This window comes from Pistacia vera, unplaced genomic scaffold, assembly GCF_008641045.1.
Source record: "Pistacia vera cultivar Batoury unplaced genomic scaffold, PisVer_v2 Contig107, whole genome shotgun sequence".
Lineage (NCBI taxonomy): Eukaryota > Viridiplantae > Streptophyta > Magnoliopsida > Sapindales > Anacardiaceae > Pistacia > Pistacia vera.
In genome coordinates this window covers 337830-364572 of record NW_022195104.1, presented here as the reverse complement: position 1 = coordinate 364572, position 26743 = coordinate 337830, and the positions used below count along the sequence as shown (strand labels likewise).

The following is a 26743-nucleotide window of genomic DNA, read 5'->3' as shown; positions in this document are numbered from 1 at the left end:
AGATATTATTTCCTAGATTGATTGTTTAGGTATATTTGGAAAATATAGATAATATTGATTTGTGTAAATATGGTAGACTAATATTGTGTGTGTATCCTTGATTATCTAGGATCAATTCTTTCCTAATTCATGTAACTTGTGCATTGCCAATTCCCATCTTGCTTGGGGAAATAATCAAGCAACATATTTCACAAACACTATTGTTTCATGGTATTAGAGCCAGGTTGGTTCTTTGCCTTCTTCTTCTAAATCCATCTATTTCAAAAACCCTAAAACATAGCTTTAAAGGAGGCGCTCCTCTTTGCTTTTGGGTAGTTTATTTCTCGATTCTCTTGGTTTGTCGGCATCTTCTAGTTTTTCTCAGGTAATCGGTTTCCTCTAGTTCTTCCTTCTTGTTGGTGATTCAACTCTGAGGGTGTTTCTATTGTTTTGGATTTATGTCTCACTTCTCTTGATTACAATGGCAGAAGCATCAAAATTAGGTGATATCAAACTATTCTTCTCTTGTATTTCTAGTTCTCCAACAAGTACTCCAGTCAAGCTTCAGGGTAGTAGTAATTATGCGTCATGGGCTACTTCAATAGAGTTATGGTTTATGGGGCAGGGTTATGATGATCACTTAAGTAAAACATCCACTGATATTTCTACTACTGAGAGGGCTAGTTGGGTTAAAGTTGATGCTCAGTTATGTAGTCTCCTTTGGCACTCTTTAGACCCTATACTGCTTAATTTGTTTCAATATTGTAAAACTTGCTGTGAGGTCTGGACTAAAGCCAAAACTTTGTATACGAATGATGTGCAAAGAACATATAGAGTTGTTTCTGATATTGTCCACCTTCAACAAAATAATCAAGATATGAAGAGCTATTTAGGGCAAATAAAGACTTTAAAAGATCAATTTGATTCCTTTATGCTAGTATGTCATAGTACCACTAAACAAGAAAGACAACGTGACAAATTCTCTATAGTCCTAGCCTTAATCGGACTACCATCTTTGGAAGATGTATCTGCTTGATTATTGCGTCTTTCTTTAAACCTAGGCGATACTAATGAGATTGAGACATCTGTATTAGCTGTTCAAGCAGGAAATCAGCAAGGATAGAGTGGTTCTCGAAAAGGAAAAGGAAAGGGATCTAGACCACATTGCACATATTGTGAGACACTTGTTGGGCTTTGCATGGGAGGCCACCACGTCAATCTTCTAATCGATCCACCACTTATGTGGCTCAAGCAATTATAGATGGACTCATTCCCTTACTTCATGTTAAAGACCAATAACCCAACTCCATTACATTGTCTAGAGCTGATTACAATGAGTATCTTCAATATCAAGCTGTCAAGCAAGTCATCCTCATCTAACGCCTCCCAAACTGGTAATTCCTTTGCCTACCTGAGCTGGACCTCCTCTACTGGCCCATGGATTTTGGATTCTAGAGCATCTGACCACATTTCTGGTAATAAAAATCTTTTATCTCAAATTACCTCTTCTCCCACTTTATCAAAAATTACTCTTGCTAATGGTTCACAGACTATAGTCAAAGGGATAAGAGAAGCTCAATGATAAGAGTGTAATTTATATATTTTTTTTATTCCTTCCATATTATGTTTTTGTTATGTTTTATGCCTAGTTGAGTTGATTAGAGTTTATTTTGTAAGTCTGGCATATTTGGATAGACTTTATGAAATAATTGAGAAAAGATTAGGAAATTCCAAAATTTTTTTGTTATTCTGACCAGTGATGCGTTTTTCAGGTTTTTCATGGAGTCAGATTTCTCGATTGCAAAAGTGTTCTTTAGAAAAAGTAAAGTAGATGAATCAATCCTTCCAGGAAGGTATTATGGGTGAGAATCCGAGTTCGTTTGGGCCCTCATTAGTTGTTACAAAATCAGACCTGGAATCCTATTCTCGGAAGGATTTCCTGGCTGAGTATTGAGTCTTCAAATTGGTCTAACTAGAGCTTCAGATATCGAAAGTAGGTGATTTAAAAGCCCAAATTCATCTACACATCCAAGACTAAACTTTTATGGAGTGACCAAGCCCAGAAAAATTCTTTTACATTGTGAGAATCCTGGTGCAAGCTAGATTACAAATTCTATTTTCCCTATCTGATAAGGAATTAACAGTTTTGAAAGTCTATCATTTAGGAAAGGTCTAGGAAAGTAATTTCTATTTTTCCTAGGGTAAAATGGAGAGGAAACATGTTATTTATTTATGAGTTGTTAGGTTAAACGGGGGGAGAGAGAACGGTAGTGGATTTTTTTTTTTTTTTATTTTCTACGTCAATATGGGCGGCTGATCTTTCTTCTTCAGTTCAAGGGGATTTTGAAGCCTGAATTCATGTCATTGGTGTAACTTAACTTCAGTAACATTGTTCTTAATACCGTTCTTATTGGAATTGTTTATGTTATTATGTTTTAATTGTTTATGATTTTTGTTTGGGTGATTTAGTAATGGCCTGCTAAATTGTTTAATCGGAATTTTATCTGTTAGAATTAGGAATTGTGATACGTAATTGTCCTATTTCTATTCAATGAGTAACACATGATGATAGATGATTACGGACAAGTTCTCAATCTGTCACCTTGAATAACATAACCTACATTTAATAATCCGATCTTGCGTGATTGTTGCTTGGATTGATCTATTTTTCTAATGCTTAAGGCTGCCATTGAATTAAACTTAGAGAGCTTATTCTAGGTTGTTCAAGGGTTAGGATCTAATTGAAGAGCTTATTTCAGTAGTGACTATTAAGGGAAAATTCAGGTAGCAGAGCTTGTTGTTTCCTAGGGTCAATAATTCCATAATAACGGGATAGAATAATGTTACGGTTAGTTCATGTCCAATGTATGTTTAGGTGGATCTTGAACCGAGAATTGGTTATTTTTAATCTAATATTTTCTACCATTGGAGATTTATTTGTTTCACTTTAGATTGCATTGACTACAACCCCTTTCATTATTCTGTTGTCATGTTTACTGTTTAGGATTTTATTTTATTTTATTTTTCTGTTGTTTTCATTGTGGTTATTGGTCAGAATATAGGATTTAATCAAATCATTCCCTGTGGGATCAACCCTTGCTCACCCTATATGCAATTTATTAGTTAGGTTAGTAAGGTTATTAATTTGGAGCATTCAACACGTTACTAAATTTTGGCGCCGTTGTCGGGGAATGTTCTTTGTCGATTTTTTGTGTTTGATGTTTCTATATTCTTTTGTTATTTCATTTATCAGTGTTTAGTTGTGTTTTTTTCTTTGTTCTATGTGATTTTAGGTTTTGAAAAAAAAAAAAAAAAAAGAAAAATATTACTATTCCTAGGAGAAATTTTGGTTGATAGGAGTGATGGAGTGTACTTGTTTCGAAGGAAATGAAATTCTGAGCAGGTGTAAACCCCACGTTATTATTCCGATGCCCTAAGGTATGAAATTTACCTTTTCAAGTAATTTTTTTTGAATGGGAGGGTAAAATGGTCAATTTACATGTATTTCGAGATGTGGCCATTATAAGTGTAAAGGATGTGTCATGAAGGGAAATGAGGGTAGAATGGTTATAAAGTTGATTGATAAGGTTAAATGGCATAAACGGTAACCAAGGGTATAATGGTCTTTTCATACAAAATCATATGATTAAGTGTCCATAAAAGTGCACCAAGGGTAAATTAGTCATTTACCTAATAGAATTGCTTAATGGTTAGTGTTTTAAAGAAGTCAAATGGCATTAATGAATACTTATCTTTATGTTGTGGTGAAATGACCAAAACACCCTTATATGAAAAATTTATGCCAAATGACCTATATCTAACTTTTATTGACAATCACATTAGAGTTCAATGGAATGAATATTTACAAGGTTTAAAGAGAGAGTAGTCGGCCTTGGAGACCCCAAATATATCATCTTCTTCTTCATCTCAAATCCACCATAAAAGCACAATCCAAGCTTTATTCTCAAATTTTCTTAGGATTTCAAGTTGAGTTTTAAAGGAGTCACCATCCACCCTTAAAGAATCTCATTTCAGGGTTAAAGGTGTTCAAAACCCTAGTTTTTCTGAATTTTTTAGTTAAAGAGAAATTCTTAAGTGGTTGTGTGTGTAAGGTAGAAAGGTGAAACTTGGAGCCAAGGAGGAGTACCTTGTGCTTTGAATACTAAGGTAAGGAAAAAATCTCCCTTTAGACTCAATTGATAACACCTAGGGTTTATGAAACTTACATTTATTTATGTTAATATGAGTGTGTACTATGTTTTGGTTATGGATTGTTTAAATGGGTGGGTTGATTGGGGTATGTGTGCATGTGGAGGTGATTATGCAATTAAGAGATTTGTAGTTGGACGATGTTTTGGCATTTTTGGTTCTGTAAAAGGGAGGTTTTTATGCCTTTATACTAAGAATGATATGGCAAATGATATGAATGTGCAAATGAAGGTGACATGGTTAAATGAATAGAATTCGGATTTGGCTTTTTGAGACTTATACTGTACATGCTTCACTGAATCAGTCATAACTGAAGTTATAGAAGTCCGATTGAGTTGATTCTTGAAGTGTTAAAAATTTGAGAAACAGACCTAAAACTTTTATGTTAGCCAAAAATAAATTCGAATTAGAAGATAATGGAAAATGCTTGAAATTACGAACTGTATGGCATCCACCTTCTTAATGGAAATTCATTTGTTTCTAATTCTAATAAACCCCTGAATAATCTTACTACTGAAATTCCTGTATTGTATGAGAAATTGAATGAATTAAGTTAAGAGTTTAGTAGGAGAATATAGTAGATTGAGCATGGAATATGTTAGTCCATATGTTTGCATTCATAATGGTAATGCATATAGCTATTAGTTGCCTTATGAAAAATTTGAAATGTTAAAGAATGAATTCCATGAGTCTCTTGAGGTATAAACCAAGATCGGAGGAATGGAATTCTTATGGAAACCATGAGTCCTTTGAGGTGAGACCAAGAACAAGGTAATGGTTTAAATGAATCCGATCGGATAACAAAGACTAATGAAACCATCAAGTATAAAGACAAAAGAAATAAGCATGCCATGTACATGAATATTCAAAGTCATATATGTTCTTAGTTATGTTATGTATGATTATGTTATGACTTATGTTCAGAGAAAAGTCCAAAATTAGATAGTTTATGAACTTGTTATGTCAAAGAATGAAGGTCATGTTTTGTAGGTAGGTAAAGTCCTAAGTAATTTATTGTAAATGAACCTTAATAGTTTATAAATGGCCAATTCCTTACTGAGCGATTAGCGCTACCCCATGAAATGTTTTAAAATGTTTTGCAGGTAAGGATTAAGGCATGAAGCTGGGAGAGGATTCCGAGGGACGCTATGAGCATGAAGGGATGTTTTAATTATGACTTTTGAATGGTTTTGCTAGTATTTAGTGTAGTAATTATGTTTATATCTCATAATGCAGTAAATATGTCCATGTTATTATGGAGTATATATGTTTGTGTTAATAAAAGAAATCAAATTGATAGTAAATTTTATAAAAGTGTGTATGTTCTAGTAAGTATTACTATGGATTTCATAATTTACTCCAAGAAAGGAAATTATTATTTTTTTTATTATACAATGAACTCATTATAGTTAAGAAAAAAAAAATTAAACACATATATCTATATATATGTTTTAAACTACAAGTTTATTCTTTAAATAAGATTTTAAAATAAACTTCTTTCCTAGGCGTGCGTTTTCTAGGTTCTCAATGGCCAAGGGATACTTAGGAAATACCCGGCTAGGGAGGGGTTTTACAGCAGGACTAGAAACAAGGTTTCTAGCCCTACCCTCTCGTTGTCAAATTCGATTATTTAATAGTGTCTTGGCCAATTTTAGTTTCTGTAAAAAAAAAAAAGAAAAAAAATTTATTAATAATTTTTATTTATTTAGGCTTAATTTGGTGATTTTTGTTGGTTTATGACTCGATCCAATCCTACAAGAGAGTTGGAATTTGATCTAGAAATCAAATGCAGTTTACATAAATTGTGAAAAGAGGCACGTCAAGCAAGTTCTTCATCTCCTAGTCTTAATATAGCCCTTGGTTTAGCATCCCACGGTTCATCTAGTGATCCAGATTCAGAAATGGAAGAAGAGATAGCCGCTGGCAGAACATTAAAGGAGTTGGCTGCCCTTAATTTTATTCAGCAGCCTTTGTGTATTCAGTACCCTACTTTAGATGTTGCTTTTGAACTTAAGTCTGGTCTAATTCACTTGTTGCCTACATTTCGTGGTCGTGCAGGTGAAGATCCAAATAAACATCTAAAAGAGTTCCACGTAGTCTGTTCAAGCATGAAACCGACAGGGGTGATAAAGGAGCAGATTAAGTTGCGAGCTTTCCCTTTTTCATTGGGGGATGATGCAAAGGATTGGCTCTATTATCTACCATTGGGGATAGTCATAACATGGAACGAGATGAAAAGGATGTTTTTAGAAAGATATTTCCTAGCCTCCAGAGTTGCCACCATTAGGAAAGAGATATGTGGTATAAGGCAATATAATGGAGAGACATTGTATGAATATTGGGAGCGATTCAAGAAGCTATGTGCAAGTTGTCCTCCCCACCAGATAAGTGATCAATTGTTAATTCAGTATCTCTATGAAGGATTGCTGCCTATGGAAAGAAAAGTGATAGATGCAACAAGTGGAGGTGCGTTGGTGGATAAAACTCCCGAAGCTGCCAAACATTTAATCTCAAACATGGTTGCCAATTCCCAACAGTTTGGTACAAGACATGATGCACCACCCAAAAGGGTGAATGAGGTAAGTACATCTTTCATTGAACAACAACTATCTGATCTTGCCTCTCTTGTTAGACGATTAGCTGTAGGGAATGCACAACAGGTAAAAGCTTGTGGGATATGTTCGACAATGGGATACCAAAGAGACATGTGCCCAACACTTCAAGAGGAAGGGGCTGAGCAGGTTAATGTAGTAGGAAACTTTCCTGGACCACCAAGGCAGTATGACTCCAACACGTACAATCCAGGTTGGAGGGATCATCCAAATTTCAGTTATGGAGGAAATAGACAAGTAGGAGTTGGACAGAATTGCTTCTAGAATAGACAACAACAACAAGGTTTTCAACCAAAGCAACCTGCCTCACAGAGTTCAAACTCATCCCTGGAAGATATAGTTAAGTCTCTTGCTTTGAATACAAAACAGTTTCAACAAGATACAAGATCTAGTATTCAAAGTCTGGAGAATTAGATGGGTCAAATGGCAACTGCTATAAGTCGTTTAGAGGCTCAAGTTAGAGGAAGTTGCCTTCTCAAACAATGGTGAATCCAAAGGAAAATGTGAATGCAGTGACGTTAAGAAGTGGTAAGAAAGTGGAAGAACCAAAGCTGAACATTCCAAGTGTAGCAAAGAAAGCGAAAATTGAAGATGAAATTGAGAAAGAAGAGGTTACAACTGAATCAAAGGTAATTCCTAACCCTTCAATTCAACTTCAATCTAATACTTAACCTTTTCCTAGCAGATTCGCGAAGTCAAAGAAAGAAGAGAAGGATAAAGAAATTTTGGAGATATCTTGCAAGGTGGAAATGAATATACCTCTGTTGGATGCACTTAAGCAAGTGCCAAGGTATGCAAAATTTCTTAAGGAGCTATGCACTAATAAGCAGAAGTTGAACGGTGATGAGAAGATAATAATGGGAAAAAATGTGTCAACAGTTTTCCAAAGAAAACTTCCTCCCAAGTGCAAGGATCCAGGTATGTTTACAATTCCTTTTAATATAGGTAACACTAGAATTGAGAAAGCTATGTTAGATTTAGGAGCTTCGATTAATGTTATGCCATGATCTATTTATGCTTCATTAAATCTAGGTCCTGTGAAAGATACTCCTGTGAAAGACACTGGTGTTATTATCCAATTGGCTGATCGTACTAATGCATACCCTGAAGGGGTAGTTGAAGATGTTCTTGTGCAGGTCAATGAGTTAGTGTTTCCTATTGATTTTTACATTTTGGATATGGATGATTCTTCTTCTATTGACCCTGCACCTATCTTACTGGGAAGACCATTCCTAAATATAGCTCGGACAAAAATAGATGTTCATGATAGTACCCTCATGATGAAATTTGATGATAAAGTAATTCGTTTTAATATTTTTGATGCCATGAAATACCCAATTGATGTTTAGTCTATTTTTACTATTGATGTTGTTGATTCAGTTGATTCCATAGCACAAGAGATGATCTTTGAGCTAAATAATGTAGCTGAGTTAGAGGTAGCCCTTACCAAACATGTGGAATCAGAGGAGGAAGGAGAGATAGAGCTCAGTGAAGAATTGAGGGAGATAGTGGTAGCTTTACGTTCTTTAAAACCGATTCCAGAAAGGTATGGAGTTTCTTTTATAAAGTTGCCTGATTCTCACTAGAGATTATTGCCTTATGTTTTGTAGGCCCCTACATTGGAGTTGAAGCCATTACCGGCCCATTTGAAGTATGTGTACTTGGGAGAAAATAAGACACTGCTGGTAACTATGTCAAAGAAGTTAACACCCAATCAAGAAGAGAAACTTGATCGAATGCTGCGGGAACATAAGGAAGCGATTGGTTGGACCATAGCTGACATTAAGGGGATTAGTCCTTCTATATGCATGCATTAGATTTTGCTTGAAGAATGTGCCAAACCGACACAGGAAGCGCAACACAAATTAAATACCCCAATGATGGATGTGGTGAAAAAAAGAAATCCTAAAGCTTTTAGATGCTGGGGTAATTTATCTGATTTTAGATAGTAAGTGGGTAAGTCCAGTGCAAGTGGTCCCCAAGAAATCTGGGGTTATAGTTGTGAAAAATCAAGACAATGAGTTAGTCCCTACATGTGTTTAGACAGGCTGGCATGTGTGCATTGATTACAGGAAGTTGAACCCAACAACTTGAAAATATCATTTTCCACTTCCCTTTATTGATCAAATGCTTGAGATGTTAGCTAGTCATATTTATTACTGTTTTCTTGATGGATTTTCAGGGTATAACCAGATTGTCATCGCACCGGAGGATCAAGAGAAATGACATTCACATGTCCATTTGGTACTTTCGCCTATCATCGAATGCCATTTGGTCTCTGCAATGCTCCAGCTACATTTTAGCGATGTATGGTAAGTATCTTTTCAGAATATGTCGAGTCAATTATAGAGGTTTTTATGGATGATTTTAGTGTCTATGGTGATTTGTTTGATCAGTGCTTACATAACCTTTCATTAATTCTAGACAGATGCATGGAAACTAACCTTGTACTTAACTGGGAAAAATGTCATTTTATGGTAAAGCAAGGTATAGTTTTGGGGCATATTGTTTCATCCAAGGGAATAGAGGCTGATAAATCTAAGATAGATTTGGTTACAACTTTACCTTACCCCACCAGTGTGCAGGAAATTCGATCTTTTCTTGGCCATGTAGGTTTCTATCGGAGATTTATGAAGGACTTTTCAAAAATCGCATTGCCCCTATGTAGATTGTTACAAAAAGATGTGGCTTTTCAGTTTGATGAGCAGTGCAAGGAGGCATTTGACAAGTTGAAAACATTGTTGACGATAGCATTGGTGATACAACCACCTAATTGGGATCTACCTTTCGAAATTATGTGTGATGCGAGCAACTACACATTAGCTCTTAGGTACTTTCTCACAAAGAAGGAGGCAAAACCAAGGCCAATTAGATGGATTCTTCTACTCCAGGAATTTGATTTGGAGATTAAAGATAAAAATGGAGTAGAGAATGTTGTAGCAGACTACCTTAGCCGTTTGGTTCGTGACAAAGATGAGCTTCCTTTGCGAGAAACATTTTCGGATGAGCAATTGTTTTCCATTGAAATGGCGTCACCATGGTATGCAAATATTGTAAATTTTTTAGTTACTAACGTGTTGCCAAAGGATTTGACTAGAGCTCAAAAGGACAAGATCAAGAGTGATGCTAAGTATTATGCCTGGGACGATCCATATCTGTGGAAGCATTGTGCTGACCAAGTGCTAAGAAGGTGCTTACCTGAACATGAATTTATTCCTATTTTAACCTTCTGTCATACCTATGCATGTGGAGGACATTTTGGACCACAGAGGACAGCTCGTAAGGTATTGAAATGTGGTTTTTATTGGCCATCATTGTTCAAGGATGCCTACATGTTCTGTAAGTCATGTGATAATTGTAACGCCCACATGGAGGTACGCAATTTAATTTATGCTCTTATACTTTTAGTTGATTTTTGCTAAAGTTATTTTGAGAAAATGTGAAGGAAATGCCTTAAACTTGCATTAAGGGTAAAATGGTCTTTTCACTCAAAATTAGTTGAAATTTTGGGGAGTGAAAAGAGATAGAATTTCATGGAGAATGCAATAAAAATGAGGGCATTATCGTAAAAGAGTGAAACCCTAGCCACTCTTACCCATTTGCACGCCACTTTCACCTCCATATTCTCCCAAATTCTTTAATTCTTCTTCAAAGCAAATTCATAGGTTTTGGGTGTTTTTGAGTAGATTTTCAATCTTAAGCTTCTATAGGTAAGATCCTTCCACTAAGAAGTGAATTTTAGTTTTTAAAGTGTTGATTTTGATGGTTTATGCTCATAGGATTTAAGAGGAAAAGAGTTTGATCAAGGAAAATTCTTAAAGGGTGGAATTTGCTCATATCAAAGGTAAATAAATCCTACCCTAAGTAAGATTTAAGTTATGTTGTGTAGAGAATTTTCTTTATGCATATATATGTGTTATATGTAGAATTGTTGATGGATTTGGTGTTGAATAATAATTAGAACCTATCCATGAGAAGTTGGGTTGGTGTATGTGATACTTGATGAATGTTTGGTTGAGATTTGGAAGAGTTGAAGTGAAAATTTTGAAGTGTGTATTTTGGGCAGATTTGGAGTTAATTATGGAGGAGTTTATTCCAAATTTTTGGTGGCCTAAAATAGAGATAGAAGTGTAGCCAAATTAGTGTTAAATTGTGCACATGAATTGTTTGATGAAATGCCAAAGAGAAGTGCATGTATGAGTAGGATTGTGTGTACTTTGGGATGAGTTTGTAGATGGTAGAGAATGGCATGTTTGCATTCTATAATGCATAATTGCATTTAAACATGTAAATTTAGAAAGAATTATAAGCATGAAACCATCTACATGCATATATATTCATAAGAGCATGAAAAGCCCTAAAATATGTTAAAGAGAAAATAGAAATAAATGAGAATAATAAAGGTATTCAAATCTGAAATCTTACTTAAAGAAGTGTAAAAAGATAAAAAAAAAAGAGAAGGTTGTGGCGATGGGGAGCCCGTGAGTGACATAGTCTCACATGCACGCCGCCTTTAGTGAGCGGCCTCATAATTCAGAAAGAAGAATTGTACAGTCTGTTAGAAGTGCGTGTGGACGAGGAATGTACCCAATATTAGAGAATTCACTCACATGGCCAAGGCTCCAAATCTATGGCTTAACTGAGTCCGATCAACAAGAATAGAAAAGAAAGAAAGAATAGAAAGAAAGAAAGAATAGCAAAGAAAGAAAGAAAGAGTAGAAAAGAAAGAATAGAAAAGAAAGAAAGAAATAATAGAATAGAAAAAAAGAAAAGAAAGAACAGAAAGAAATAAAGAAAAACAAACAGAAAAACAAAATAAGAAAAATAGAAAAGAAAATGCATACTTTATGCATTTGTGCATTTGCATCATGAATATGCATAATACCATGCTCATTATCTTGAGTAGAAAAGAATTAGAAAACAGAGAGAAAAACAGAGAGCAAAATAGAGAAAGAATGAGAAAGAATAGAGAGAAGAACAGAGAAAGAATAGAGAATAATCAGGAAATGTGACGTAAGGAAAGAAAATTTAGAATTTAAGCAGTGAAGAGAGAAGGGTAGCATAGCGGGTTTACTTACTGAGCAATTAGTGCTCACTCCATTGTTTTTAATGTTTTTGCAGGTAATAGGTGAGTTGCGATTGCACGAAATGTCGTGCAATGGACAGGTTGGGCTACACTATCATGTTGCTATTTTGAGTATATTTGTAGATAAAGAAAAATCAAATATGGGCCCATACTTTATTACTCGTATATATGTCTATTTTCTTATATATATTGTTAATGAGTTTTATTAATTATTTTACGAGTATACTAGCTAGAAAGAAAGCATTACATTTTTTTGGTATCAGAGCAAAGGTTTTGGGATTTGACAGTGTACCTCTCCTGCCACGTTGATGTTCCGTAACCGACCGCCGTAAGTTAATTCTTTCCTTACTTGTAGTGGATAAGTGAATTGAGTTGACTAAACGTGTTGGTTTATGTAGATGAGACGTAGAACCTGAGGAAGCAGTAGGAAGGAAATGAGCACGGGTGAACCTTCCAACCCTCTAGAATCTACTCCCTCTGTCCTCGATGAAGTGAGAATTCGTAATATTATACAGCAAGTCTTGCTAGAAAATCGAGGAGGCTCCGTACTGGAGAGAGTTTAGACCCCGGTTATTTTACCGACCCCCAAAGAGGAGGGAGAGAGGCTGGCACCCCCAGTAGTATAGAATCGTATTGAGCCAATATATGGGTTGCCTAGTCAACACCAGCCGTCAGAATTTAGGGGTACTGTGGACCCAATAGTGGCAGATGAGTGGTTTAGATTAGTGGAGCGTATGACAACACTTTTCCCTATGACAGACTAGGAAAAGATTCAGTATGCCAGTTTTTTATTTAGGGGTGATGCTCGTATATGGTGGGAATTGATGGAGGATACTCATGATACAACCTTGATGACTTGGGGAGATTTCAGAAGATTGTTTGAGGCAGAATATAGAACAGTTGATCGAGTCCATGAAAATATTCAGGAGGTTATTAGTTTGCAATAGGGGGCTAATTCAGTGAAAGAATATTCAGTGAAATTCAATTCCCTGGCAAGGTTCGCACCAGGAGTAGTGAGTACACCAGAGTTGAGGAGAGATAAATTCGTGCATAGGCTGAAACCAGAAATAGCCCAAGATGTGATGGCCGATGCCCAGTCCCCTCAGACATATAGTGAAGCTTTGGAACGAGCTTTACGGGCAGTAATATTTGTGAATAAGCTAACCCCGACAACTCCATCAGTAGTAGCCCCCAATGTTCCACCTCTTGCTCCATAGAGAGATAGAGTTGATGTCCCCACTAATAGAAAGGTGAGAAATAAAAAAAAGTTTCAACCCAAGAAGAATAGGAGGGATTGGCAGAATAAAAAGCCGAGAACTAGTGAAGTTCCCTAGTGCCAGAAGTCTGGAAGAAATCATTCTGGGGAGTGTCTTAGAGATTTGGGTCGAAATGTATGTTACAGATGCTGGCAACCAGGGCATATGATGAAAGATTGTAAAGCCCCTCCTGCACCCGCAGCGTAGACATCTAGAGGTACCAATGCTCGAGTGTTTACAGTAGCCTAGAGTGAAGCTGAAGCTAGCACATCCGCAATTACTGGTCAGTTATTATTTCATTCAGTTCCTCTTTATGCATTAAATGATTCTAGAGCCACACATTCATTCATTACACATGGGATTTTAGAGAGATTAGGTTTAAAACCTATTAGATTGGATTGTCCCATTAAGATAGAGTTACCAGATGGTGTTAGTGTAGTAACTCAAGAGATGCTTCTAGGGGAGTCCGTAGTGATCCATGGAAGGGAGTTGCTAGTGGATTTGATAGTGTTTGATATGCCTGATTTTGACGTTATCTTAGGCATGGATTTCCTAGCGAGATTTGGAGTAGAGATTGATTGTCGGAAAAAGAAAGCAAGATTTAATCTTGATGACGGAGATAAGTTTAATTTTGGCGAGGGTCACCAGCTTAGTATGTTAATCAGCAGTGTATAGGCTAGAAAGATGTTAAGAAAAAGGTGCTTAGGGTATATTGCTTATGTAGTGCACAGTAGTGATGTCCCACAACCAAAGATTCAGAAGGTGCCAATAGTTCGGGAGTTTTTAGATGTATTTTCGAAAGATTTGCCAGGTTTACCTCCGGAAAGAGAAGTAGAATTTAGTATTGAACTGGCACTAGGGACCGCACCAATTTCTAAAGCCTTTTATCGGATGGCCCCAGCCGAGCTTCAAGAATTGAAAAAGCAGCTTCAGGAACTCTTAGATAAGGGTTTTATTTGACCTAGCCATTCTCTTTGGGGTGCTCCAATTTTGTTTGTGAAAAAGAAAGATGGATCTTTACGGATGTGTATAGATTACAGAGAGTTAAATAAAGTGACAGTGAAGAATAAATACTCGTTACCTTGCATAGATGATTTGTTTGATCAGTTGAAAGGAGCAGTAGTGTTTTCAAAGATTGATTTGAGGTCGGGTTATCATCAAGTAAGGGTTGCAGAGCAAGATATTGCCAAGACTGCTTTTCGGACCAGATATGGGCATTATGAGTTTGTGGTGATGCCTTTTGGGTTAACCAATGTCCAGCAATCTTTATCGACTTAATGAACAGGGTGTTTCAGGATTGTCTTGATCGATTTATAGTGGTGTTTATTGATGATATCTTGGTGTATTCTAAGACAGAAAAGGGACATGAAGAACACCTAAGATTTGTGCTACAACGATTGCAAGATAAAAAGTTGTTCGCCAAATTTTCTAAGTGTGAGTTTTGGCTAGATCAAGTTATCTTTCTGGGCCATACTGTCTCAAATGAGGGTGTATCAGTGGACCCAAGTAAGGTAAAAGCAATTCTAGAATGGCAACAGCCGAAGACAGTAAAGGAAGTTAGAAGTTTCTTGGGGCTAGCAGGTTATTATAGGCAGTTTGTAGCAAGGTTTGCTCAGTTGGCCAAACTGCTTACAGCTCTCACCAAGTAGAGAACTCCTTTCATTTGGTTGAATGCCTATGAAGAAAGTTTTCAAGAGTTAAAAAGAAGATTGACCATAGCTCCTATTCTTGTTTTTACCATAGGTGGGTGTAGATTATGACATTTATACAGATGCTTCATTTCAGGGACTTGGTGCAGTATTGATGCAAATGGGCAGAGTAATAGCCTATGCTTCTTGTCAGTTAAAAGAGTATGAGACGAGATACCCTACACATGGTCTAGAGTTGGCTGCTGTAGTTTTTGCACTAAAAATATAGAGGCATTATTTGTATGGAGCAAAGAGTAACATTTATACAGATCATAAAAGCTTGAAGTATCTCTTCACCCAAAGAGAGCTGAATATGAGACAAAGTAGATGGTTAGAGTTGGTTAAGGATTATGATTGTGAAATTAAGTATCAACCTGGGAAAGCCAATGTAGTAGCAGAAGCCTTGAGTAGAAAAGCTTACTTGTCCCGACTCACAAGGCAAAAAGATTTAATAGAAGAATTGTGCAAAGAAGAAATTGAGGTCATACCAAGAAGGATTGCTAGGTTGGAGGTTCAGTCCACTTTACTAGAAGAAATCAAAGGAAAGCAAGCTGCCGATGAGTGGTGTCAGAAAATAAATCAACAAGAGCTTAAGGGTAAGATACCAGGGTTCCATCTGTTAGATGGTGTCCTCCGTTTCAAGAGTCGTTTGTGCGTTCCTCAAGATGATGAGTTAAAGAAGAGAATTCTTACGGAGGCTCATGATACACCATACATTGCTCATCCTGGAGCAACCAAGATGTGCCAAGATTTAAAGAAAGGCTATTGGTGGCCAGGTATGAAAAAGGATATTGGAGATTTTGTAGCTAAGTGCCTGGTTTGTCAACAAGTGAAAGCAAAACACCAAAGGCCATCAGGGTTGCTTCAGCCACTTAGTATTCCTGAATGGAAATGGGAGAGTATTTTGATGGATTTTATTACAGGTCTCCTTAGAGTGCAAAAAGGGTTTAATGCTATATGGGCGATAGTAGACAAATTAACCAAGTTAGCCCATTTTCTTCCAGTAAAGGAGAGCACTACTTCGGATCAATTGGTCCAAATTTACATTAAAGAGATAGTGAGACTGCATGGAGTACCCAAGACAATAGTATTAGATAGAGATTCCAGATTTGTCTCAGCTTTCTGGACTAGTTTACAGAGGAATTTGGGTACCAGATTGGCTTTTAGTACCCCCTACCATCCTCAAACAGATGGCCAGACAGAGAGAACGAATTAGATACTTAAGGATATGTTGAAGGCTTGTTGCATGGATTACAGGATGTCCTGGCATGAGATGTTACCCTTGGTGGAGTTTGCTGATAATAATAGCTATCAGTCTACAATTAGGATGGCTCCTTATGAGGCTTTGTATGGTAGACGTTATAGATCTCCACTACATTAGGATGAGATAGGCGAGAAAGATGAGTTGAATACAACTCTTGGGCCAGAACTAACTCAAAAAATGATAGAAGATGTCAAGTTAATCAGAAGTAGAATGAAACAAGCCCAAGACAGGCAGAAAAGCTATGCAGACTTGAAGAGGAAAGATGTTGAATTCGAAGTGGGTGATAAAATGTTTCTAAGAGTTGCCCTCTACAAACGGGTGATGCGTTTCGGTAGCAATGGAAAGTTAGCACTGAGATACATTGGTCCCTTTGAAGTATTACAACGAGTGGGAAAGGTAGCCTATAGGTTGGCTTTACCACCCAGCATGGATAAAGTACACAATGTATTTTATGTCTCGATGCTTCGGAAATATGTAAGTGATCCCTCCCATATTAAGTGTAGAAAATGTGGACTTAGAAGAAAATCTTGTGCATGAGGAGCGTCCAGTTCAGATATTGGACAGGAAGATTAAAGATCTCCAGAACAAGAGTATCCCTTTAGTGAAAGTCCTCTGGAGAAATCATAAAGTTGAAGAAGCTACATGGGAGGTGGAGCAAGATATGCAGAACCGTTAACCCGAGTTGTTTGTTTGAATTTCGGGGACGAATTCTTATAATAGGGGGAGAATTGTAATACCACATAGAGGTACGTAATTTAATTTATGCTCTTATACTTTTAGTTGATTTTTGCTAAAGTTAGTTTGAGAAAATGTGAAGGAAATGCCTTAAACTTGCATTAAGGGTAAAATGGTCTTTTCACTCAAAATTAGTTGAAATTGTAGGGAGTGAAAAGAGATAGAATTTCATGGAGAATGCAATAAAAATGACGACATTATGGTAATTGACTAAGGGACATAGATGGAATTTTAAAGAAAGTGCAAGGGCAAAATGGGAAACTAATATATAATTTTTATGTTATATCAAATTAAAGAGTGAAACCCTAGCCACTCTTACCCATTTGCATGCCAATTTCACCTCCATATTCTCCCAAATTCTTCAATTCTTCTTCAAAGCAAATTCATAGGTTTTGGGTGTTCTTGAGTGGATTTTCAATCTTAAGCTTCTATAGGTAAGATCCTTGCACTAACAAGTGAATTTTAGTTTTTAAAGTGTTGATTTTGCTCATATCAAAGATAAGTAAATCCTACCCTAAGTATGATTTAGGTTATGTTGTGTAGAGAATTTTCTTGGTGCATATATATGTGTTATATGTAGAATTGTTGATGGATTTGGTGTTGACTAATAATTAGAACCTATCCATGAGAAGTTGGGTTGGTGTATGTGATACTTGATGAATGTTTGGTTGAGATTTGGAAGAGTTGAATTGAAAATTTTGAAGTGTGTATTTTGGGCAGATTTGGAGTTAATTATGGAGGAGTTTATTCCAAATTTTTGGTGGCCTAAAATAGAGATAGAAGTGTAGCCAAATTAGTGTTAAATTGTGCACATGAATTATTTGATGAAATGCCAAAGAGAAGTGCATGTATGAGTAGGATTGTGTGTACTTTGGGATGAGTTTGTAGATGGTAGAGAATGGCATGTTTGCATTCTATAATGCATAATTGCATTTAAACATGTAAATTTAGAAAGAATTATAAGCATGAAACCATCTACATGCATATATATTCATAAGAGCATGAAAAAGCCCTAAAATATGTTAAAGAGAAAATAGAAATAAATGAGAATATTAAAGGTATTCAAATCTGAAATTTTACTTAAATAAGTGTGAAAAGATAAAAAGAAGAGAAGGTTGTTGTGATGAGGAGCCCCGTGAGTGACATAGTCCCACATGCACGCCGCCTTTAGTGAGCGGCCTCGGAATTCAGAAAGAAGAATTGTACAATCCGTTACAAGTGCGTGTGGACGAGGACTGTACCCAAAATTTGAGAATTCACTCACATGGCCAAGGCTCCAAATCTATGCCTCAACCAAGTCCGATCGGCAAGAACAGAAAAGAAAGAAAGAATAGAAAGAAAGAAAGAAAGAAAGAATAGGAAAGAAATAAAGAAAGAAAGAGTAGAAAAGAAAGAATAGGAAAGAAAGAAAGAAAGAATAGAATAGAAAGAAAGAAAGAAAAGAAAGAACAGAAAGAAAGAAAGACTAGAAAAGAAAGAAATAAATAAAGAAACAGAAACAAAAAAACTAAATAAGAAAAATAGAAAAGAAAATGCATACTTTATGCATTTGTGCATTTGCATCATGAATATGCATAATACCATGCTCATTATCTTGGGTAGAAAAGAATTAGAAAACAGAGAGCAAAACAGAGAAAGAATGAGAAAGAACAGAGAAAGAATAGAGAGAAGAACAGAGAAAGAATAGAGAATAATCAGGAAATGTGATTTAAGGAAAGAAAATTCGGAATTTAAGCAGCGGAGAGAGAAGGGTAGCATAGCGGGTTTACTTATTAAGCAATTAGTGCTCACTCCGTTGTTTTTAATGTTTTTGCAGGTAATAGGTGAGTTGCGGTTGCACAGAACGTCGTCCAATGGACGGGTTGGGCTACACTGTCACGTTGCTATTTCGAGTATATTTTGTAAATATTTGTATATAAAGAAAAATCAAATATGGGCCCATACTTTATTACTCGTATATATGTCTATTTTCTTAGATATATTGTTAATGAGTTTTATTAATTATTTTACGAGTATACTAGCTAGAAAGAAAGCATTACAATAATTGCCAAAGAATAGAAAACATTTCTCGTAGAGATCAAATGCCACAATCTCCTATATTAATTGTTGAAATTTTTGATGTCTGGGGCATTGATTTTATGGGTCCATTTCTTGTTTCCTTTGGTAATGTTTATATTATTTTAGCTGTTGATTATGTTTCCAAATGGGTGGAGGTGAAAGCCACCAGAACTGAAACTTCAAAGGTTGTTGCAGATTTTGGTGAATCTAACATTTTTGTTAGGTTTGGGATACCAAGGGTGATAAGGGCACTCATTTTTGCAACAGGACAATGGAGGCATTGCTTAAGAAATACCATGTCACACACAAGGTCTCCACATCGTACCACCCACAAACCAATTGCCAAGCTGAGGTGTCAAATAGAGAGATCAAGTCAATTTTGGAAAAGACAGTGAACCCAAATAGGAAGGATTGGTCTTTGAGATTAGATGATGCATTATGGGCATACAGAACAGCATATAAGACACCTATTGGCATGTCCCCATACAGATTAGTGTTCGGTAAGCCGTGTCATCTTCCAGCAGAATTAGAGCACAAGGCCTATTGGGCAATCAAGCATTGCAATATGGAGATGAAGGAAGCTGGCGTTAATAGGAAATTGCAATTGCAAGAACTTGAGGAGTTGAGGAATGATGCCTACGAGAGTTCACACATCTACAAAGCAAAGACTAAGGCCTTTCATGACAAGATGATCTCCAGGAAGAATTTTTCTGTTGGACAGAGAGTCTTTCTTTTTCATTCAAGGCTGAAGTTATTTCCAAGTAAGTTACGTTCTCGTTGGGTGGGACCTTTTATTGTGACTAATGTTTTTCGTCATGGAGCAGTAGAAATCCAAAGTTTGAAAACAAACAAGGTGGTTAAGGTCAATGGACATAGGCTTAAGCCTTACTATGAAGGGTTCCAAGTTTGCAATATTAAGGAGGTGGGATTGGAGGAGTCGATACATGAGTAGTGATGACTATGCAGAGAGTCGAGCTAACGACTTTAACCAAAGGCGCTGCTTGGGAGGCAACCCAAGAATTCAGATTTGATTTTCTTTTCCTTTGAATTTAGTTTTTAGTTTTTTTTTTATTTGCCTGTCTCTACATTTGGGTCTTACATTGGAGACAATGTAAGTTTTAAGTGTGGGGGAGAAGTTAGGCTTTAGGTGTATGTTATGTTATTTTTTTTTAAACAGGAGTTTTTGTTTTTAAGAAGGTTTATGCTTTAAGTCATGTCTTTGAACGTCTAGTGATGCATGAAATAGTAACTTGACTTCATTATTGAGCATATTCCTTGACTTAGGATGTTAGCAATATATCATAAAATAGAGTTAATCAGATGTGAATCTTTGTAGTTTTGAAACAATATGTCTTGATAAGTTATGTGAATTTGGTGACGAAGCATGATTGTGGAGCGTAAAACGCACTCACTCATAAACACAACCATGAAATGAGATGGAGCATAAAATGCACTCATTTTCTTCAAAATAGAAAAATATAAAAAAATATCCCTAGTTTGCTACCCAGTTTGTAGTAGTAAAGAGAAACAATTGAGGCAAAAGTTGAGAGGTGAGTTGTACATGAATTGGTTGTGATTAATTTCCTTGTTTGCATTGACTGGTTGAGAGTAATTGTGGAAAATGATGAAGAGAGATGAATGTCCTTAACTCTACTTTATTTTATTTTGTTGCTTCCTAAGTTAGGTAGGAATATGCATGGATTAAATATTGTTGCTTATGCATCATGATGGTGTTCTTGATATGACTTGAGTGTAATCTAATATCTTGGAAGAGTAAGAAGCAAGATGTAGTAGCTAGATCAAGTGCAGAGGCAGAATATCAGGCTATGGCTCTCGCGACTTGTGAGCTCATCTGGTTGAAACAACTTCTTCAAGAATTTGGGTGTAGTGAAGTGAAGCACATGAAACTAATATGTGACAATCAAGCTGCTCTGCATGTTGCCTCAAATCCAGTCTTTCACCAAAGAACAAAGCATATAGAGGTTGATTGTCATTTTATCCGATAGAAGATTGAATCTGAGTGCATTGTCACTAGTTTATTCAACTCAAATGACCAGTGATGCGACTAAATCAACCTTAGCAAGTGCACTAGTTGTGTTCAAGTAATAAACTGATGAGTTTGAGTATCGCCCCACAGAGATCAAAGTGAATATTTGTAATTACTTAAAACTACCTACACGTTATTTGAGAAAACTAAATCTTAGAGTGTAAAAGTAACAGATTAAAAATAACTAAATTAAACAAATAAACAATGTGAAGAACTTTGCAGTATTGATGAAGTTAAGGTATAGATTTCCCCCTAATTGTGCTTGACAACTACTCTTAATACCCATTTGTGCTATGAATTGATAGGATTCTTCTAAGGCCAATTATCCTTATTCAGGCATAATATTCAACTTAATATAGATCCCTATTCGGTTACTCTGAAATTAAGAAGCATAAATTCATCAATCCCTTAAGACTAATTCACCTTATTCAGTTATAAATTAGATGGACCACAAATTAACCCTAGAATCTCTATTCGAATACTTCTAGTTTTAATATGCTGTGCAATGTTATTCCAATAAAACAATTATGAATATGAATTAAGTAATAAACCCTAACTTCTCTATTCGAAACATCACTAAGGTAATTGAATCAATCCAACATTCATAAAGCATTAAACCTAAACTCTTGCACAAATTCATAAACATAAATCTGGTATTAAGAATAAAAATTGTTCAAAACATAATTAGGGTTTCATCCTCCCCTAACAAAAGAGATTTACTCAATCCTAAGAACAAAGAAATAAATAGAGAAGAAGGAAAACATATTCAGACTTGAAAAGAAATAAAAAATCAAACTCTTAAATCTGATCTTCAGTCTTCAAGCCTCAAGAATGTGTCTTCTCCTCTCAAAAATATGCAAAATTCGTCCCTAGACAACTAATCTCAATTATACTTAAATACCCAAAAGAGTCCTAAGTGAAAAAGGAAAGAAAAACTGATAAAAACGCCCTAATAGTTTCCGCCACAACCTTGGCCATGGCCAAATTCAAGTCACCACAGCCAAGGTCGTGGTGTTTCCTGGTCTCTTTGTTTTCTCTTTTTTCCACCACCATGGCCATGGTGAACTACCAAGGCATGGCCGTGGCCTTCAAGAATGTTAGGTAATCTCAACTTCTTCAAGCTTTAAGTCCCAGTTTCATTCCAATACTCCAATCTACTCAATCAAAGCCTAAAAAAAAACACAAAAGTTATCCAAATCAATAGGTAACCATTCATATCTCAAAGTTAACCAAAACAAACATCAAAACAAAGGAAACAAATGAGAAGTTAACTAAACTAACATAAAAACAACCCTAAAAACACTCAAATTATGCAACTTATCAACTAGCCAGCAGATGTTCTTACTAAGTCTCTTAGAGGTTCCCGAATCAGATACATTTGTAACAAGCTTGGAATGAAATTGCTTTAAGAATAGCTTGGTTTTGGCCTTTAGTAATATATCAAATCATTGTGATAAATAAATAGTGAAGAAATGGTTATGAGAGATTTAATTAATGTTGAAAGACCTATAATAATGAAAATACTTATAAGCTATCAAAAATCATTTGTAAAAGCAAGAACATATGAACTTTTTGCAAGATGTAAAGTCAGCTTATTGTAAACATTAGTAAGGAGCTCAGAAACAAGCATATTTGAATGTGGTAAATAATTTGTATTGTCGATATAGTCGGAAAACCATGGTATGTGAAATTTGTATTGTCGTTGTTTGTTGATTTCATTAGCTTAATGGAGGATTGATCCATCGAATTCCGCTTCTTTAGATCTACTGCGTTTATTCATTTTTATTAAATAACTTCTTTGGAGTTCTTCATTTATTGAAATATTACATTAGATTTAGGGGTTTTGGTTCTGTTGATGCATTGTTCTTGAACTGATTTTTATATTTAGGTGATATATTGTCACCGTTAGATCTGACATCGTATCACATTATTAGATGAATATTTGAGTTAATATTTGGGATTATGATGGATTGGTTTGTCTCTAAACGTGCAAGTTTGCTAATTTCAGTGATATGTATTGTCAAGTTCGTTAATTATATATGTATCAACCTAGCTAGGATCTTGAATTAGAGATAATTGAAGCATATGGCATAGAATAATAGTTTTATGAATTTCAATTGGTCTTCAACTGACAAAGTTGTATTGGTTTAGCAATTTATTACGAAGTTCTGAGACCTGCCCATGTGGGTTATTCATTCTTGAACTGCCTTGTTTTTAAACAGTAAGTTAGGACAATGAATTTTAACGACTAGATAAACCTCTAGTGGTCACATTTATTAGGGGTCGAAGTGAATGGAACTTAGGACATCTTAAGTAATATACCCAAAAATTCTAGTTGACTATTCAGTCATCCAGTGATAGTTTGTAAGATCTTACATTAAACGCACATAAAATTTTCAGATTAAAATGTCTTCTTGTGAGGCAAAAGTTTAATTAGATTGATTAAGGGGCGAGTGTTTTTTAAATAGAAAGTTAGGAAGACGAAATTTTGAACAATTGTATTAATTTTAAATCCATGTCGCTCAGATATTCTCTCTTTAGATCTTAATTATTAATTTTATTTTCAAAGGACCTCCCTTGTGTTGGATAAATGATCGTTGTGGTATCATTTTCTCAACTTATTGTAGCAACTGTGGTTACATTGATGATTTCTTTGAACTGCTGCTTTGTCTGAGAAGGTTATTCGTGAGCTCAATGGTGTAACGCCCCACTTGAGATATGTAGCTAACGTTTCTTCTTTTGCTCTTATTTGAGTTAGTTTATTAGTATTATTGTTTGGTTGACTTTTGATTGAGTGGTGTGTTGAATACTTGCCCTGAAATTGGTTGAAATAGAAGAAGTTCGGTGTTCCATTCTTCACCGCGGCGAAGAGGTGTTGAAGCCACGGGAAGCTGCTAGACAGTTTCGCCACGGTGACAGAAGCTTTCTCACCACGGCAACGTGCCAACCAAAATGTTTGTTAAGTTTTAGATATTTTCTTCCCTAAGGGCAATCTGACCATTCTACCCCTTTTTAGCAGGAAAAGTGGGGAGTAAAATGTAAGGAATTTTCTTAGAGAATATGTTGTTATGGGGGTGTGTTTGTAATGAATCAAAGGATATAGATGGAATTCCTAAAGAAGAGTAAGGGAAAAATGGGAATGCTTGCGTAGAAATTTCATTAAAAGGAATTAAGTCATTGCAAACCCTTCATTCTTCTTCTCCATCGCCACTCTCCTCTCTTGCTTCCTCTCAATTTCTCTTTCTTTTGATCAAGGAGTTTTGAAGGGCTTTTGGAGTGATTTGGGGTAGAAAATCAATCTAAGGCATCCTAAGGTAAGGATTCTTGCTTTGGTTGTGAAGTTTTGTGAGTTTTTGGGTATATTGAATATTGAGGGTTTTTGTTCATTTGTTTGAGAGTAGAGAGAAAGTCAAGCAAACCAAGTGAAAGGAAGAGCTAGTGAAATCTCTCCATAACAAGGTAAGTAAATCCCAACCCAAGTTGAGATTTGAGAATTTTCTTGATTAGGGTTTTTGATAGCAATTATGTATGTATGTTATATACATGTTATATGCCATGTTATTGAGTCTTAAATGGAGATTTCTAGTGCTTTGTGATTGTTTATACATTTCAAATATAAGAAGTGAGATGTGGGTTGGAAAGGTAGTTTGAGATGGAATTGAAGGATATTGAGGAATCCTTTTTGGAAGTGTCTTTCTTTGGCAGGATTTATGGCTATGTGAGGGGGTTTCTCCCCATTTTGGATGGTTAGAGAAAGACTTAGAATTATTGTTATAGTAGAGTTTTATTATGCACTTGAGTTGTTTGATGAAATGCCTAATAGAGGTTTGAGTATGAGTAGTGAACCTTAATTCTTGCAACATTGCATGTTGGCATTTCATAAGTGCATTAGTGGAGATGAACCATCCATAGGCATTAATTGTGCATTGAGAAGTGACCTAAGAAAGAGTAGGAAACTTTGTGTATGCACTTGCTCTATGAGTAGAGAACTTTGTGGATGCAACTACTCTAAGGGTAGAGCGAATGAGAAGTGCTAGAATAGAATGAATGAGAAGAGTAGTAGAAATGGGTTGATGCTTTGTGATCATCACCCGACAGTTATGAGAATCGGGTTGATGCTTTGTGATCACCACCCGAATAGGCATTAGAAATGGGTTGATGCTTTGTGATCATCACCCGATAGGTATTAGGAACAAGTGGATGCTTTGTGACCATCACCCGGTTAGTTATTAGAAGTGGGTTGATGCTTTGTGATCATCACTCGACATTTATTAGAAGTGGGTTGATGCTTTGTGATCATCACTCGACATTTATTAGAAGTGGGTTGATGCTTTGTGATCATCACCCGACTGTGATTAGGAACGGGTTAATTCTTTGTAATCGTCACCCGACAGTCATGAAGAGTGAGATGGTGCTGTGTGAACGACATCCGGCCATGCCTCCGGTAAGATGAGGCCATGGCGTTCAGTAGGAAACAACAGAAAGTGTGAGGAAAGAATTAAGAGAAATACATACGGGGATAAACAGATAGAGGGTTTTACTTATTGAGCATTATTTTGTGCTCACCCCGTTATTTTCCTTTGTGGATGCAGGTTCTAGGTGATGATGCAGTCGGAGGGGCGTCGGCAAGCGAGGAGCAATAGCTACACTGTTTCCCCTGTTTTTGTCTTTTAAAATGGCTTTTTGTAAAAGATGCTCTTTGTGTATAAAAGACGTATTACTTATAATAAAAAGAAAAGTTTTGGGCCCATTTTCTAATGTTATTATGTATGCGTTGTACTAGTTTACAACAGTTGTTACAAATGGATTCATTCTTTCACGAGAACCCAAGCTCTGTAATTTCGTGGAATGGAGAGGATACAAAGTTGTTTATAAAAGGTATATGCAAATATGACAGTATTGGTGGCTCAATGAATATGTTTCACCATCATAGGGATGATCAACTAAGTTGGTTCCAATGAATATGTTTTGCAGATATGCTAGTCTATACTTCTATATGTGCATTGATCAGGATGACAATGAATTAGAGGTCCTTGAAATAATTCATCATTATGTTGGGATTCTTGACAGATACTTTGGAAGTGTGAGTGAAGTTGACTTTACTTTGTATAAGATCACTAAGTCCATTAAAGTGTATATTTCCATTTGATTGGTATAGAAACTGACGTTTTTGGTAATCTAATTTTGCTTCCAGGTCTGTGAGCTGGACTTGATCTTCAACTTTCACAAGGTATGCTACAATAGGCTTGTTTTGCAATTGGGATTTTCCTTTCTGAAAGGGTTTTTTTTTTATATCATAAATGGTGATTGATGCAATAAGTGACTGCCCAAAATACCTTATTAATTTAATGCCCTCTTGCTTATATAGCGTAGATCAGTTTATATTGCATGGATTCCAAAATCTGTGTCTTTGCTAATTACTGACAGTCATTTATGTTATAGGCCTATTATATATTGGATGAACTCTTGATTGTCAGTGAACTTCGCACTACTTCTAGCTACCACGTTCTGCTTCTTACTTCTCCAAGTTACTAAATTTCCCCAAACAAAAGTGCAATAACCTAAGGTCGATCTTCTATCATCCACAAGACCAGCCCAATCTGCATCCGTGAATGCTTCTACTTTCCTTTCATTCTTTTTACCAAAAAACAGCCCCTTCCCAAGGGTCATTTTAAGGTACCTTAGAATCTTACTCACAGCCCCAAAATGCTTCTCTTATGGGTTATGCATATGCTGACTCACTACGCTCACCGGAAAGGCTAAGTCAGGTCTAGTATGAGATAGGTATATCAACTTCCCAACCAATCTT

The 26743-nt window shown here is 36.0% G+C and overlaps 1 protein-coding gene across 1 annotated transcript; it reads left to right on the top strand.

Annotated features, from left to right (window-relative positions):
• The first annotated feature begins 6089 nt into the window (after positions 1–6089).
• Positions 6090–7064, top strand: LOC116131317. The gene has a single exon (XM_031416988.1). It carries the CDS (start codon positions 6090–6092, stop codon positions 7062–7064), a length of 975 nt encoding a protein of 324 aa, XP_031272848.1.
• Positions 7065–26743: the final 19679 nt, after the last annotated feature.